General features: G+C 50.9%; 1 protein-coding gene and 1 pseudogene across 1 annotated transcript; one reads left to right on the forward strand and one right to left on the reverse strand.

Annotated features, from left to right (window-relative positions):
* The first annotated feature begins 11,184 nt into the window (after positions 1-11,184).
* LOC123146110 (cytochrome b561 domain-containing protein At2g30890) lies at positions 11,185-13,157 on the forward strand. Its single transcript, XM_044565695.1, has 3 exons — positions 11,185-12,063; positions 12,180-12,490; positions 12,599-13,157. Exons 1-3 carry the CDS (start codon positions 11,926-11,928, stop codon positions 12,918-12,920), a joined length of 771 nt encoding a protein of 256 aa, XP_044421630.1. The 5' UTR covers positions 11,185-11,925; the 3' UTR covers positions 12,921-13,157.
* A 397-nt stretch (positions 13,158-13,554) lies between these two features.
* LOC123146098 (uncharacterized) lies at positions 13,555-15,381 on the reverse strand (annotated as a pseudogene).
* Between the last annotated feature and the right edge of the window lie 1,403 nt (positions 15,382-16,784).

A 16,784-nucleotide genomic window follows, 5' to 3' on the forward strand; every position in this document is an offset into this window, starting at 1 on the left:
ATCTGTGCCCCCCTCCAAGGCGCTTCACCATGGGTCTTGGGCGTCTGTCGTCTCTGCTTCTGTTGGCTCGGCAACCCCGCCTGATATGATGTTGCGGTCCGCTCTAGATGATCAGACAACATTGCTGCAGAGTTGTCTGGCACGGGTTCAGAGCTTTCTGGGGCGGGCAGAGGCTGCTCTTAGCAGGCTCTTCCTTGCACCGGCTAGGTCGCAGACCACTCCAATGTCATGCCCTTCTGGTGTGGAAGATGTTGGCTCCATGGAGGAAGGGAGGCAATAGTTATATGGATGTTTCTCCCCTCGTGTTGGGAACAGTTCATCATCACTCTTAGGCGAGTCCATCGTCATGCTCGAGGCTCTAGTGCTGCAGGTCATGCCCGAGCTACGAGAGTTATGTCTTAGCCCTAGTTCGCCTCTCTCTATAGAGCATTTGGAGGTGGTCTCACCGGCGTCCTCGTGTGAGGGGCATGTGCTGCCAAGGCCATGTGAGCAACTGGAGGTGGCTGAGTCCATCGTGTTGTCGGTTCCTGTGGTCGATGAAGTTGTGTCAGTGATTCCTTTGGTTGAGGATGTCGATGTGGTCAGTGTGTTGATGCCTGCTCCTGGCGGTGTCTTGGTTGATGATAGCAACACCAAGAAATTCAACGAGTTTTACGATTTTCTTGACAAATGGGTGGCTCATCGGCCGGCATCTGGCTGGCCCTCTAAAGAAGAAGCCAATTAAGGAGAAACCAAAGAAGAAGAAAAACAAGAAGTGTGGCGCCATCCGAAAGGCGTGTGGTTTCATGATGGCGGATCGTCATTTTTCGTTGGTGCGCTCGTTAGGAGTTTCATTGTGTTTTGCAAGTGTCGAGGTTGCGGTTGTTGCTTGTTTAGAGGGCTGATTGAGTGGTTTTGGTGTTTCATATATACTTTGCGAGTAGTTCGCATTTGGGAGCCTGTATCGGTGTTCGTCCGGTTTTTCATAAATTAACCGGGCAACTCTCTTCTTCTTAATTAATTGATAAGGCAAATATTTTTTGCGTCTGTTTCCAAAAAACACCGAGTGCTCCTGTTATCTCCACACAAGGTGTACGTAAACCCCATCATTCGGCTATCAGTGGATACGTACTTCGCCGCTTTCCGCTTGGTTAGCGCAGCGAAATTCTCTGTCTTGACCACACTGATTTAGCAGGACCACGTATATACGCTTGTCTATGTCTGACAACGACTCACTAACAGATCCTTCCATTAGCAACTACTACGAACCTTTTGGCCATGCAGCAAACCCTTTTCAACCCCTCCTGAGCAGAGCTTTTGCTTTAATCCTTCTTTAATCTAATCTCCATGCAAAATCGGTCACATGATCGACCTGCCTAAAGCCAAAGGTGATCCACGTACGATGGCTCCTCTTCATCAGACAGCCAGGACGAGAGAGGATGGCTGGACCTATAACTCACTAGCTCTTGCCAGGCAAGGGGTTCGGTTTGCGGCGGAGATGGTGATTTTTCATCATCAGAGCAACTCTAGCAGACCCGAATCTTGACCCGCAAAACGCATTTGCAGTTCGACGTAGATCTCGTTTGCGGGTCAAAAACATGTGCAGCCGAATAGAAACCATATATGAAACTGCATAATTTGAAAAAAAGTTTCGTGGGAGTGTAAACGCGGTGCTAAAGCGCATGCATCTGCAGGGGCGCGCTGCGTGTTAATATAGCCAAGACGGCGCGGCAACAGGAGTACTGAACAAGTTAGGGTTTAGGTTAGGTAGAGATAGATCGCTTAAACTAACTACCAGAATCTTATCTCAATACCTAACCTATTCCTCAAGATTACAACACACACGCACGCACGGTTTATACAACACCGTGGCTACAATGTTTAACACTCCCCCTCAATCACAACTATCCAAATTGAGATTGTGTCGAAAGGCCTCCAGCTGCCGCAATGATAATGGCTTGGTAAAGCCATCTGCCACTTGATCACCAGTAGGCACAAACCGAATGTTTAAAAGCTTGTTTGCAACTCTTTCACGAACAAAGTGATAATCAATCTCAATATGCTTTGTCCTTGCATGAAAAACAGGATTGGCAGAGAGATAAGTAGCTCCAAGGTTGTCACACCAAAGAGAAGCTGCAGGCGAATGACGAATACCCAACTCTGTCAGTAAATTATGTACCCAAATAATTTCAGCAGTGGCATTAGCTAGGGCTTTATACTCAGCTTCTGTACTTGACCGAGACACAGTAGCTTGCTTGCGTGCACTCCAAGAAATTAGGTTACTTCCAAAGAAAACCGCAAAGCCTCCAATGGATCGCCGATCGCCAGGACAGCCTGCCCAGTCTGCATCTGAAAAAGCACTGACGAGTGTAGAATCTGACTTAGCAAGTTTAAGACCATGACTCTTGGTTGCTTGGAGATAACGAAGTATTCGTTTGACTGCTGTCCAATGAGTACTGGTAGGTGCATGCAAAAACTGGCAAACTTTGCTTACTGAAAAACAGATATCTGGTCTGGTCAAAGTCAAATACTGCAATGCTCCTACAACACTTCTGTATCTGGTTGAGTCCGCGGCTCCAAGCATCTCTCCATCATGAAGAGACAGCTTCTCTGACGTAGACAATGGAGTTGAAGAAGGTTTACATCCTTTCATGCCCACTCGCTCAAGGATGTCATGCACATATTTTTCCTGAGATAAAAGAATGCCACCACCCAAATCCTTGAGCGCAAAGTCCATGCGGAGATCCTGAAGGAGAGCTTCAACTGCTCGAGAGGAAGAGCTGGTGACAATGATATCATCAACGTAAATAAGCATGAAAATAGTGATGCCATGTCGATGATAAAAGAACAGTGAGGTATCTCCTTTAGATGCAGCAAAACCAAGGGACTGTAACTTGGAGTACAAACGATAATACCACGCTCTAGGTGCTTGTTTCAAACCATAGATTGCTTTATCAAGTTTGCAAACATGCTGTGGCAAAGCTGAACTTTCATACCCAGGAGGCTGCTTCATATACACTTCTTCTTCCAGAACACCATGCAAAAACGCGTTCTTTACATCTAGTTGTCGTATGCACCAATTGCTAGATATTGCAACAGAAAGGATCAAGCGAATAGTAGCAGCTTTTACCACAGGGCTAAAGGTATCCTCATAATCAATTCCATACCTTTGCTTAAAGCCTTTGGCCACAAGACGTGCCTTATATCGGTCTATCGTTCCATCAGATTTGCGTTTTACCTTATACACCCATTTGCAGTCAATCACGTTTCTCCCTCAGACCGGCGCCACCAAGTGCCATGTCTTGTTTGCTATAAGCGCTGAAAATTCTTCATCCATAGCATGCCTCCACTTGGGATCATCAAGAGCATCATGGAGGTTCTTCGGTTCACCTGTGGCACAGAAAGAGCCCCAACGAACACAACCATCATTATATACCTTGGGTTTTGCAATACCACTCTAGGATCGAGTATGTGATCGGGCAGGAGGAGGAGGAGCTGGTCGAGCTTGCTGTATTTGAAGATGATTATGTGTGGAGGAAACAGCAGAATCAGATTCAGAAGATCCCAAATCCTCTGTCTGCAGCGAATCTGGAGGATCTGGTGTGGCAGCCAAGGAGACGCTGCCACTTGGCAGTTCCGGGTTGGGCACAGGTGTGGAGGGGATGCGTGCCGCGCCAGGAGCCACACGCCCCGCCTCGTGGGCGACACTGGGGCCATGCCCGGTCGGTCCGCTCGGGGACCGCACACCACCCGACGCAGGCCCACGCGGAGGCAGCCAATCAGGGCGCCCGCCAGTGGATGCGGAGCCCGGTGTAGATTCGCCTGGCGCTGCGGGTGCGGATCCCGCGGTGGATTCGCCTGTGGCTGCTGCGGGCACCGATCCCGTGGCCGATTCGCCTGGCGCGGCAAATCCCGAGGCCACATGAGGATCTTCTGCGGCTGCTGCATGCAAGTTGCTATTTTCCTGCATAAAATCATAGGAATTTTCACCAAAATTCTCAGTATTTGGCTGCTCCGTTTCCTGCACACTTTCAGCATGGGCATTAGCATTAGACACGGACACATTGTCAGCAGCAAAATCAGCTCCCCCGTGAGCAAAGATAGGAGATGGCAGGAGATGAGAAGGTAGGAGAAGCAGTTCTTTGCGGAGTTGGGCACCGGCGTTGGAGTGAAGGCTTGCAAAGGGAAAATTTTGCTCATCAAAGACAATGTCACGGGAGACATAGACACGACCAGAGGAGATATCAAGACACTTGTAGCCCTTATGGAGAGTACTGTACCCTAGGAAGGCACATTGTTTGGATCTAAACTCAAGTTTGTGCTTATTGAACGGGCGCAAGTTTGGCCAAACGGCACACCCAAAGATACGAAGAAAGGAGTAGTTGGGCTTGGTGCCGAAGAGTCGTTCTAGAGGGGTTTGGTTCTTGATAACTCTATTTGGGATGCGATTTATAAGATAGACCGCAGTGAGGAACGCTTCATCCCAGAACTTGAGTGGCATGAATGCATGGGCGAGTAGAGAAAGGCCAACTTCTACTATGTGTCTATGTTTCCGCTCGGCAGAGCCGTTCTGTTGATGAGCATGTGGGCAAGAAACGTGGTGTGTGATGCCAATGCGTTCAAAAAAAGAATTCAACCGTTGGTACTCCTCACCCCAATCGGTTTGCATGGCAATGATCTTACGATCAAAGAGACGTTCAACATGAGCTTAGAAAAGACGAAATTTTTCAAAGACATCAGATTTATTCTTGAGCAAATATATCCAACTAAACTTGCTGAAATCATCAATAAAACTGACATAGTATTTCTGTCTTCCTACAGAGACGGGTCCAGGACCCCAAACATCTGAAAAAATAAGCTCTAAAGGAGCTGTGAACTCACTAGTTGAACGAGAATAAGGCAACTGATGGCTCTTGGCCATCTGACATGCATCACACACTAGGAGGTGATCTTGTTTATTTGAAATAGGAAGATCGAAGTCGCGAAGAATCTTTTGAACTACCGGAAAGGCTGGGTGCCCTAGGCGTTTGTGCCATCGAGACGTGGATGGTTTGATGGCAGCAAGGGCTTGGCGTTGGGGAGCACTCTGCCGTCCGGTCATGGGGAACAGTCCCCACCTACTCTTGTTTTGGAGGATTGTTCTCCGGGTAGCCTGATCCTTGACAAGAAAGAAATCAGGGTGAAGTTCAATGAAAACATCATTATCTCTCATAAGATTATAAGCTGAAAGAAGGCTCTGGTCAGCACTAGGAGCATGGAGTATGTTGTTTAACTGAAGAGAACCGGAGGGAGTAGATAATACCGAATGACCAATGTGTTCTATGTCCATACCTTGCCCACTTGCGGTGTGGATTTGATCGGTGCCGGTGTAGCGATCGCGAACAGCTAGCTTTTCCAACTCTCCGATGACATGATCAGTAGCGCCGGTGTCAAGATACCAATTAGTATCTACACCGTACGAGTGGGCAGAATTGGCGGAGCGAGGGTTGCCACCGCCGCCGCCGCCACGCCCACCGCCGCCACGCCCACCGCCGCCGCGTCCGCCGCCACCACCACCACCTGCGGGGTTGCGCACATTGTTGTTGTAGCCTTTATCGTAGCTTTTCCTGCAGCGCCACGCACCGTGGCGTTCCTCCTTGCAGATTTGGCAGCGCTCGCGGTCACCACGCTCACCGCGGTCACCACTTTGCTGGCGCGGCGCACCGCCACCCAAGTTGTCGTTGTAGTTGCCCCCGTTGTAGCCTCCGCGTCCGCCACCCTGACCGCCGCGTCCGCCGCCATAGCCACCTCGACCACCCTTTGTGGCGAGGTTGACAGAGTGATGGGTGGTGTAGGCGGCTTGCTGGGCGGCGATCCGGGACTCAGCGGCGAGCAGTAGCGAGAAGAGCTCGCTGAGGCCGATCGGATGATCAGTGATGGCGCGCGTGGAGATGGCGGTGACGAAGCCGTTGTAGTCAGGCTCGTGCATGAGCCCCTCCAGGATGTGCGAGACGACGTCGTCTTCATCAAGCGGGTTTCCTGCAGCAGCTAGCTCGTCGGCGAGCCCCTTCATCTTGGTGAAGTAGGCGGCAGCGAAGAGGTCGCCCTTGCGTGCGTTCCCGATCGTGGAATGAAGCTGTATCTGGCGCGCCCGAGACTGGGCAGAGAAGCTCTCCACCAGGGCATGCCAGACTCCCGCGGCGGTGGTGTGGTTGGAAACCTGCATCAGAACCTCGCGGGATAGAGAGGCTAGCAAAAAAGTAAGCACCTGCTGATCTTGGGTGACCCAGATCGCGTGTTCTAGGTTGGGCGTCTTGGTGATCTCCTTCTTCCCAGCATTATCCTTCTCGATGACGATGACAGCGGCGGGCTCCTTGATCGAGCCGTCAAGATAGCCCGTCATCGCCGCGGCCCTAATGTGCGGGAGCACTTGAGTCTTCCACACCAGAAAATTTTCGCGGGTAAGCTTTTCGGTGATGGTGTGGCCGAGGGAGGCGAGGGAAGGCATGGCCATGGCGTGGGAGGAAGAGGAAGACGACATGATCTAGACGTATGGAAGAATTAGGCTCTGTATACCATGTAAACGCGGTGCTGAAGCGCATGCATCTGCAGGGGCGCGCTGCGTGTTAATATAGCCAAGACGGCGCGACAACAGGAGTACAGAACAAGTTAGGGTTTAGGTTAGGTAGAGATAGATCGCTTAAACTAACTACCAGGATCTTATCTCAATACCTAACCTATTCCCCAAGATTACAACACGCACGCACGCACGGTTTATACAACACCGTGGCTACAATGTTTAACAGGGAGAAATTGCAACCGTAGTAGTTCATCACATACATGTACTACATGCTCAAGCACTAATTCATTACAAACTTTAATTCATACGACATACTACATTCACTACTAGTACTAGAGGGGGTGGGGATCTCACGGCGGTGAGCTCGCAGCCATGGACGACGCGGTGGAGGAGCTCAATCCTCCTCGTCGGAGCTGCCGAGGTCGATGTACTTCTGCTTCTGCTCCTCGCGGATGCGCCGCCACTCGTCGTCCTTTTCCTTGGCGAGAAGGTTCGCCACGACCGCCTGCTAGAACACGAGGTCGTCGAGCTCCTCCTGGTGGCGCCGATGCTCCGCCTCCTCGCGCAAGCTGCGTTCGGCAATGACGGCCGCGACCGCGTCGTCATCGGCGACGAAGTCGTCGGACCCGACGACACCGCAGTGCACAATCTCCTCGGGCTCCTGCTTGACGGCGACGACCTCGATCTCCTTCGGCTCCTCCGACCACTCTCTCTTCACGAGGAGAAGGCTCGTGCCGGAAGAGGAAGATCTCGCAGTGTGGGAAGATCTCACGCTGGAGGACGAGCCCGCGGTGGAGGAGGGCGTACGCCCGTGCCTACGGTCGTATACCTCTGTCTCGCGGACACAGAAGCTCGCCGGCGGTGAGAGGCCCCGGTTCGTCCACTTCCTTGCCCCGCGCTTCCTCGTCCGTCCGAGCGGACACACCGCTCGCGCTCGGGGTCGCCGCCGCTGAATCTACTCCCGGAGCTGCTGCCGGAGCTCCACATGCGGCCCCACATGGCGGCTGGAGGTGGAATGCGGCTCACCGGCGGCGAGAAATGTGAGGAGTGGAGTGGGGAATTGCGGAGAGACGCGGCGGAGGGGGAATAGGGTTTCGACCCGCAAATGCGCCGCGAACCCGTAGATATACTAGTCCCCCGGGGGGGGGGGGTTGTGGGCCGCAGTAAAAAAAATTTACGGGCCGGGCGAGTATACGGACTCTGTTCTGGCCAGAAAATTGGGCCGAGCCCGTATACACGCCCGAATTTTGCGGGTTTGCCACTTCTGCGGGGTCTGTTAGAGTTGCTCTTAGCCCGCTGTTTAAGTAATTTGAGCCGCTCCACTGCCAAGATCTGGATCTCAGGTAGGTTTTCGTCGCAACCGACATCGCATGCAAATGGGCTGCAAATGTACTTGTTCTCTCTGTCTTAAACATGAAAAATTCAGATGATAGTGAAAAAGAACAAGGGCAAAAGCTTTGCCACTTTTTTCATCGATTAAGAAAGAAGTTTAGACATGAAAGTAACAAAACCCAAAGGCGGTGTAAACAGCAAGTGCTTACTCTCACGGCATGATGCAACTCAAGTGCTTGGCCCCAGCAGTGGACCACTCTCCGACCTTATTTTCTTTTTTGATGAAGTCGGCCCCGGGCTCATGGAGGGCCTTCATTCAATTAAAGAGGAAGAAGAGAGTTGTCAGGTTAATTAGCGAAAAAACAATCAAAAACCGTAACAGCAGGCCCTCAAAGACGCGTAGTGTAGGAGAAACCCGTCATCGAGATTGTCATCTGGTGTAATCGTAGTCACTCTTCTGTGAGGCAACGACTCTGACTCCACCATCGATGACGACCAAAGGAGCTTTCGCAGCATTAGGCGCCAAGACCCATGTCGGCCTATGCCAATCAACCACCTGCGTCGGCGACTAGTCACCTCTAACTCTGTCGTCGAGCATTGTAGGAGAAAAGCGAGTGGAGCCTGCCTGTCACTGCACCACGTCGCCAATGCAGGAATATCACATCCCCTAGGGAGAAAGAAAATAATGAGCCACCCAACGCTTTGGGAGGGAAGGGCTCAGCCGCCGGCCACAGCAGAGGGGGAGGTGACGACGGGGAGGACAAGGGCTCGATGGGACGCCCCCGGGCCTCTTGCTCGGAACGACTCGGTGAGGGGGGGGAAGTTTTTCTCTGGCTTCGTTTATCTTGGCAAATAATAGTAGGCGGTGGATTTGTAGAGTTATTCTGGAACACCTAGACATATCTTTGGTTCCAAATCTCCCAAGAGACTAGCATGACTAAATATGCCATGGCTTTTGCCCAGGTGGCCTAGGGGGTAAGTCACGAAACAACACAATTCCAAGACAGAGTTGTGGTTTGCCCAAGTGTGAATGCTCAAGCTTGTGAGGCCTAGCCAATCTCAAATCATAGACCATGTACGGATGGACCGATGGAGAGGCGACACTTGAAGAGAATGTGGGCGGCGGCCTCTAGCTCCCTCCTACATACTCCCTCTGTCCAATGATGTAAAACGTTTTCTGGCACTAGTGCAGTGTCAAAAAAGTCTTCCATTATGAGACGAAGGGAGTAGATGACAATGGCCACAATTTGGCCAATCAATTCTTTGGAGTCGATCCACCGCCCAAACTCTATACGGAAAAAGAAACCAAGCAATTTTTTATTTTTTGCATTTCGGCGGGGCACAGTTCTTCCAAATAACCAGCCTCGCGCCCGTGTAACAGTGCCTTCAAATCACGCATGGTAAGCTGATGAAGCTCGAGTATTTGTTACTAGAATTTTAGAAAGCTCAGTGTGGCATGGAGGATGCAAGGCTGCTCCCCAGGGCCCAAGCCGCCATGCTTTATTCAACACCAGTTTTTGTGCCATGGACTTCGTGTGTGTGCGCGCGCTGGCCCATGGCGTAATGAGTGCACTCGCAGAAAAACAATGGAACTCGTACATAGCCTCTCCATCATGTGCCTGTCCTGTCTGAAATTTTCTTCTCATCAGCCTGAACGAACCGTGGCAGGTTACGTGCACCGTTGGTTGCCTGCTGGATTCTTAGCAGCCTAAGCTATCTAGCTAAGGTATCATTTGCTTTGAGAGGAGAGGACTAATGTAATGATGTGCTTCTACTTTGGAGAAAAGGCTGAAAAGAAGGCCAAGATGGTCGGTCGGTTGCTCATTATTCATTTCAGTACACAAGAGATCAAGACAAGCCATCATTCTATCTTAATCTACTCACTCTCTTCATTTTTATGAGACGTTGAAGACATTCCAGACAATGTGCAAAGCAGCCCATTTTGAGTTGTCTGAAACAAACGACTTATAAAAGTGAACCGAGGGAGTATATATAAGATACTATATTATGAGACGGAGGAGCGAGTATAAATTTGCTCACAGTGTCATTTTTTGTTAATAAAACATCGAGTGCTCCTGCTATATCTCGAGCGTACGTAAACCGAGCCCCATCATCCGGCTATCAGTGGATCTGATATCCGATACCGATAGGATTAGGATGGTGCAAGAGTACGTACGTCGCCGCTTTCCGCTTGGTTAGGGCAGCGAAATTCTCCGTCAAGCAGGACCGCGTATATACGCTTTGTCTGTGACTGACAGGGACTCACTAACAGACCCTTCCATTAGCAACTAGCACGAGCCTTTTGGCCATGCAGCAGCTTCCATTGTCAGCGAATCCTTTTCAACCCCTCCTGATCAAAGCTTTTGCTTTAATCCTTCTTTAATCTAATCTCCATGCAAAACCGGTCACATGATCGACCTGCCTAAAGCCAAAGGTGATCCACGTACGCACGATGGCTCCTCCTCATCAGACAGCCAGGCATCTCGCACGAATGGATCGCCATGGACGGATGTGGAGAAGGAGCTAGGTAGGTTAGCTAGCAATGGAGTCGTTGGGAGACCAGCTGACACGACAAAGGGAGGGGATGGCTGGACCTAGAACTCACTAGCTCCTGCCAGGCAACGGTTCGGTTTGCGGCGCTGATGGTGGTCTTTTCAGCATTAGCCCGCTGTTTAAGCAACCTGAAGAACTGCTCCGATGCCAAGATCTCGATCCGGCCTTTTTGTCGCGACGTCGGAAGCAAATGGGCAGCAGATGATCTTGAATGCACTTGTCCTCTCCAGTTCAAATTCCGACAGTACAATCGGGGAGATCAAACTTCACGGTGGCGTGCGCTCTTAATCCGATGAAATGGTTGTATCTGCAGGGTCATGTCAACAGAATCAGTGAACTTAAATTTTTGTAGGAACAACACAAACAGTAGGAGATGCACGTATTTTGTTGTCGATTGTGTAGAGTGTACACATGTGTGTGAATGGTGTCAATAAGCAAAGCCATGACGTCGCCTATTCTGCTATTCATCAGAAAACATAAAAGGAACACAAAACTAAAGCAAAAAATGCCATGACAAAAACAAAAGCAGCAGATGCCTTTGCGCCGAGTTGCGCTGATCTTGATCAAAAGACACGATCAACTTTGCCAAACAAACTCAATGGCGCAGTTGAACAACACCCAGCTTTTTTCCAAATTTGCTTTCTGCAAAGAAAAATTCCTCACTAGATGCCGATGCAGCATCCAACAATATCTCGCTGTTTGGGTGCTTCCTGCAGCTCCACCACCACCACCACCACAAAAGCCACCCTTCCACTCCATCATATCATACCCTCAGAGCTGTAAAAGGCCAAAAAATGTGCTCAAAAGCACGCCCAGCCCTGCTCATATCCCATCTTATTCCATCCCAATTCCCCAGAAGTCCACCGTGCTACACCACGGTTGCTGCTAGGCGGCAAAAGCGGCCTCTGATGCCCAAATCATTTCATCCGGCTTGCTAAAGGAGAGATAGGTGGTAGCTAGCATAGGACGCCCCTCCCAAGTTATCCTCTTGGACCGGCTAAATCTTGCGTTCCTGAACTTGCAAGTCAGATTCTTGCATTCCCCCGCAAGTTTCTTCGGTCGGTCGTCGCATCACGCCGAGGGTTGGCGGTTCGCCGGCGTCGATTGGTCTCTGCGCGCATTGTTTAGTTCAGTCTTGGTTTCTTTTTCTCTTGTTCAAATGCCCTGGTATTTAAGGTGAGGGGGAGCTTTGCAAGAAAGGAATGGCTTGGATGGGTTTAGTAGCATGAGGTGGTAGCGGGAGAGAGAGCAGAGACTTGAAGCTTGTCCTGTTCATTCATCTTCTTCTCCTTCTGCCATTGCTGGCGTACGTACGCGCGTCTTGTTTTTTCTGTTCAAAGGTTCAGTTCAGTTGCTTGTTCCTTCTTCCATTGCTGGCATCGATCGATCTTTTTTCGGTTTCATCTTTTGCTGCTCAAGAGGTCCAGTTGCTTGCTCTTTTCGATCTTCTTGGAGGTGTTTGTTCTTGCCGAGGTCCGAGTGAGACTGAATCAGCAGCATCAATGCTACTGTTTGGAAGACAAAGACTGCTTCCTGCAGTGTCAGGATTTGTGATTCTCTTGCTTGCAAGCTCAATCCATGGCGCTTCAGATAGCCTCGAGGGTCTGAACCAAAGCTACAAGATCGTTCAGCCATTGGAGGTAAAATGATTGTGAAGTTCTCCTTTTCTCCCCTGTCAGTAAGTTTCAGAGATTCTTTCTGCAAGAATCTGGCTGACTGCAAACTTACACTTGGATGAACTGCTCTTTTTTTGCAGCTGACGCCCAAGCTGTCGCTGCAGCTCAAGCTCCACGCCTTCCTGCTCTGGTCGTCCGTCGGCTTCCTGATGCCGATCGGCGTGCTGCTGATCAGGTTCTCGAGCAACGTGAAGAGCGCCAAGGCCGTCAGGGTCCTCTTCTACTGCCACGTCGCCGCGCAGGTCGCCGGCGTGGCCCTGGCCACCGCTGCGGCGGCGCTGTCGATCACCAACTTCGAGAACGCGTTCAACAACACCCACCAGAGGATCGGGGTCGCCCTCTACGGCCTCGTCTGGCTCCAGCCGCTCATCGGCTTCCTCAGGCCCGACAGGTGGTTAGCTTGACTGACGCATACATTCGACCAAAGTTCAGTCCTGAGTCCTGACTGAAATTTGTGTGCTCCCTGACTGAATGGAGGTTTGTGATGTCTTCTTTTCAGGGGCGTGAAGGCGAGGAGCGTGTGGTACCTGGCGCACTGGCTGCTGGGGTTGGCGGTGTGCGTGGTCGGGGTGGCCAACGTCTACATCGGCCTCCACACGTACCGGGAGAGGACCGGCAGGAGCGTCGGGCTCTGGACGGCGCTCCTCACCGCCGAGGTCTCCGCCGTGGCGCTCGTCTACCTCCTCCAGGACAGGTGGAACCACGTCGTCCGGCAAGAAGAGGCGGCCGCTGGCGACGAGCGGCGGTCGGAGACGGAGACGTCCGAGGAGTCTCCGTCGTACCCGGCCAACGACCACAAGGAGGTGGCCGTGATGCCGTAGCATGACGATATATGGGAGCTCGCTTGGGCAAATGCAACACCTATCTGTACAGTTCATGTGTGCTTGGGAATGGGATTGTGTCTTGGTAACTCGTTAGCCGAAGCTGCAGATTGAACAGCTTACAGTGAGAGTAGATAGAAAACAACCCTCGGTTCTGCATTTTCCCTGGCCGGGGATTGCTTGATCAATGAACATGAGATTTACACACGGTACCAATATAGTGAGACATTCCAGGAACAAGAGTCACAGTATCAAGCCTATCCGCCGCGGCAAGCAAGTGTCGCAGCCACGTAACCTCAGCGCCGACTTCCCCTGCTTCCCCTTCCACCTCCCATCTTGGGCATCGAGTCGGTGTAGACGAAATTCAGCAAGGCCTTGAACACATTCGGCGCCATGTCTTGTATCTGTATGGCACTTGGCTGTAGCAATCCCCTCCTTCATGGGACCAAAGAGGGAGGTTCATCGCAAGTTGGCAACTTGAGCATGAAACTACCTGACGTTGAAGAATGAAGATGAGCAACTAACTTGCTAGCTACAGGGTGACAATAAAGACCAAGAAAGAGACCACCATGCCAGAGATAAGCAGCAACACGATTTTAAGATCACTCATTCATCCACAGTAGCAGCAAACCTCTTTGTGCAGATAACAGCTAGCTTCCATAGTAGTAGTAGTGACGACCACAATAAGTTCATACAGGTACTGATGCACTCCACTTACACAGAGTAACCAAGTTCACATAATTTATACCAAAGCATTCCCGGCTTGCAGGATAACCACAGAACGACAACATCTATAGCATGGTAAGACAACCAAACCACGAACAACAACATCCATAGCATGGTCAGATAACCCGCAGGGAGCAGCTTGCATAGCGATAACGGGCCGGCTAACAGTATAACAACCTCTCAACGGTCCTGAGGGAAGAGCCATGCTGCCAGATACATCTCAGCGCACCGCTTCCAGGAAATGTTTGGATCACCGGAACCGATGCTGCGGAATCTCATGGAATAGACGCCGAAAGAAGCGCTCTCCTCATCATAGGCATAGTCTAGGCGATTATCCTCATCATCATCCAAGAAGAAGATGCGATCGCCCGGCAACCCGTACTGCGACACCGACATGGACCTCGAGCACCTTCGCCCCAGAAACAGCACTTGGTCATCCCCCACGGTCGACACCTTGACTCACCGTGAATGCTCAAAGTCAGCCTCGAAAACCTCGAACTCATTCTGTCCACCCATAATTTTACCGTCCCCTCCAGGTTCAGGAAACTGACACCAAATCGTCCTGCGTACCATCAGCAACATCCCACGCGATTCAACCAGGTAGAGCTTCTTGCAGGCCGAACTGTTGTCCTCGAATACAGCATCATACCATGTAGGACAATCACCCTCGATGACTCGTCCAATCCGACAAACCTGTGGATCGCCGGTGCTCTGGTCCTGGCTGATGTTCACCACAAGGAGGTTCTCGTCCTTGGCAATGGCGTACAGCTTGCCCTGGTAGAATGACATGTCTTGGAAATCCTCGATCCGATCATACGCACGCACTGACCACGACAAGGCCCCTGGCTGGCACATTAGAATCTGACTGATGGGTCCAATGCCAACTAGTGCAGCAACGAGATTTGGCGAGCACAGGATTAGCTTACTTATGCGCAGGTTGTCTGCTTTATTGATACGCATCCATGTGATGTAGAGGTTAGCAGATTCTACACTTCCGCCCTCTGCCCATTTAGATTTAGCAGACGCATTTGGAGGCCGGAGTCGTACACTTGAGAGAGCAGGGAGCCTCACGGTGGCCCGGGAGAAGGGGTTGACCATGAAGCATCCGTCATCGCGTGAGAAGACGAGCCAGCTGCCACAGACATTCTCGTACCCAGCGAAGCCACAACCAGGGAAGCGGAAGGGCTTGTCGTACATGAGGCTGTAGAAGGTGCCGTCGGGGAGTGCCAGCAGTGGCAGCGGTGGCGGCTGGAGCTGCCTCGCGGCGGCACGCCACTGTGGGCACACCGCGGCAAAGCAGGCGCGGTCGGCGTACACGGGGAGCAGGCTGAGCACCAAGCCTGCTAGGTCCAGCGGGAGGCCTGACCACGACGGCGGTGGCTGGGAGTGTGGTTTCTTCTCTTCTGCCATCAGTCCTGCAGAGAAGCAAAATCATCATCGAATGCTCTCGTTCCTCGAACATCGCAACCAACCCCAAACGCGGCAAGCATTGCGTCGAACACTTAGCGTGCATAGCCAGCGGACACGGCGGGAGCAGGGGAGGAGATGGCCTGAGCGAGCAAAAACGGACGGGGGGAGGAAGAGGAAGGTACCAGAGAGACCGCGCCGGGGGCGATGGTCGATTTTCCGTCCGGCGTCCGCGCCGCGCCGCGCCGGTGAGTAGGCCGCCGCTCCTGCTGCTGCTGCTGTCGTGCGGGCGGGAGTGGAGCCTGGAGCGTGGAGTGGCTTGCCCGAACTGGACCGTGTGACCAAGTGAGCGCTACTGAGCCCAGGCCCAGCCACACACTCAGTCAGTAGTGTCCGCCTGCTTCTTCGCTGATTTTTCTTTAAATCCAAATCTCCAAACATGACCCAATACCTTGAAGAAGCAAGGGAACTCGGTAAATAAAAATCAGAGTGAGGAACTAATAATCTGAAAAATTAGTAAGGATCTCAATTCAGGACGACGCGATTCGGTGCCCAGGCTCAGCTGCACCCGCGATGAACAGAAAATTCGAAAGAAATACTAGAAAAATTCACAAAAAATGATTTTTTTTGCATGGAAGATAATTTGGTGCATGAGGTGCCCTCGAAAATTCAGATCATTCAAACATCTGAGTAGCTCTCAGCAAAAAAGACAAATTTAGGGCATGTGGAAAAGCTTACTGTTTATGTATTGTTCTGACCCAATTTGTCTTTTTTTTTTCTAAGAGCTACTCATATGTCCAAATGAACTGGAATTTGGAGTGCACCTCACACACCAATTATCTTCCTTGCAAAAAAAAATTGGATTTGTTTGGTATTTTTTGTGAATTTTCTCTTCCCCGAGTGCAGATGAGCCTTGGCTCAGAAATGGATATTCGCTCAATTCAAACATTTTGCCAGGTAAAATACCAAAAGATATTTATATATGCCAAAAGCAATCTTCAAATGAGGTTTTTCCCGCAAAAGAACATGCTTTTGACAAACAAACAAAATTGTTTTAAAAATGTATCTAAAATTAATAAGAAAGGAGAATAATATCAAACAATCAGATGGCGAGATTTTAGATGTTATAACCCGCGATATCAAGTAAACGAGACCCATGAGAACACACTCACAGGGGGCACGCCTCACACTGAAGAAGACGTCGCTGCGACAAGGAGGCCCCGAGGGCTCATTTCCATATGACTACGTCTCCATGATGTCGCTAGTAGGACACCTAAACAGAGAGAATAAGTACAAAAAAAAACGACCACAAGCGAAAGTAGGAAGCTTTGCCAACAACACTAGAGCAATGGTCGGAGGTGAGGGGACATGCTTAATCCCGTTGGAGATGATAACCACACCAAATCATCTAGAACCATCCATGAGTGGTAGTTGTTCCCCTCGATCTTCGCCGGCGAACCCGTGGATTCACCTTCCCTCTGCCCGCCTCTCCAACTACCGGTGTCATAGAGGGAATCCTGGTGCCTCGACTCCGGGCAGTAGATAAGTTGTTTTACTCCTTGCAGAAACGATCCTCGAACGGATATCGACGTTTTTTCTTCGATTCAATCTTCTGGCCCCCGATCCTCCTCATGTTCCGCCATGATGGTTTAGATAGAGCCCCGACAAAGATTTCTGTCAGCTCGTCGGGGCGACGAAGTTAGAATTTCTCTTCGTGCGTACAGGACAACA

The sequence above is a fragment of the Triticum aestivum genome, chromosome 1B, assembly GCF_018294505.1.
Source record: "Triticum aestivum cultivar Chinese Spring chromosome 1B, IWGSC CS RefSeq v2.1, whole genome shotgun sequence".
NCBI classification, from domain to species: Eukaryota; Viridiplantae; Streptophyta; class Magnoliopsida; order Poales; family Poaceae; genus Triticum; species Triticum aestivum.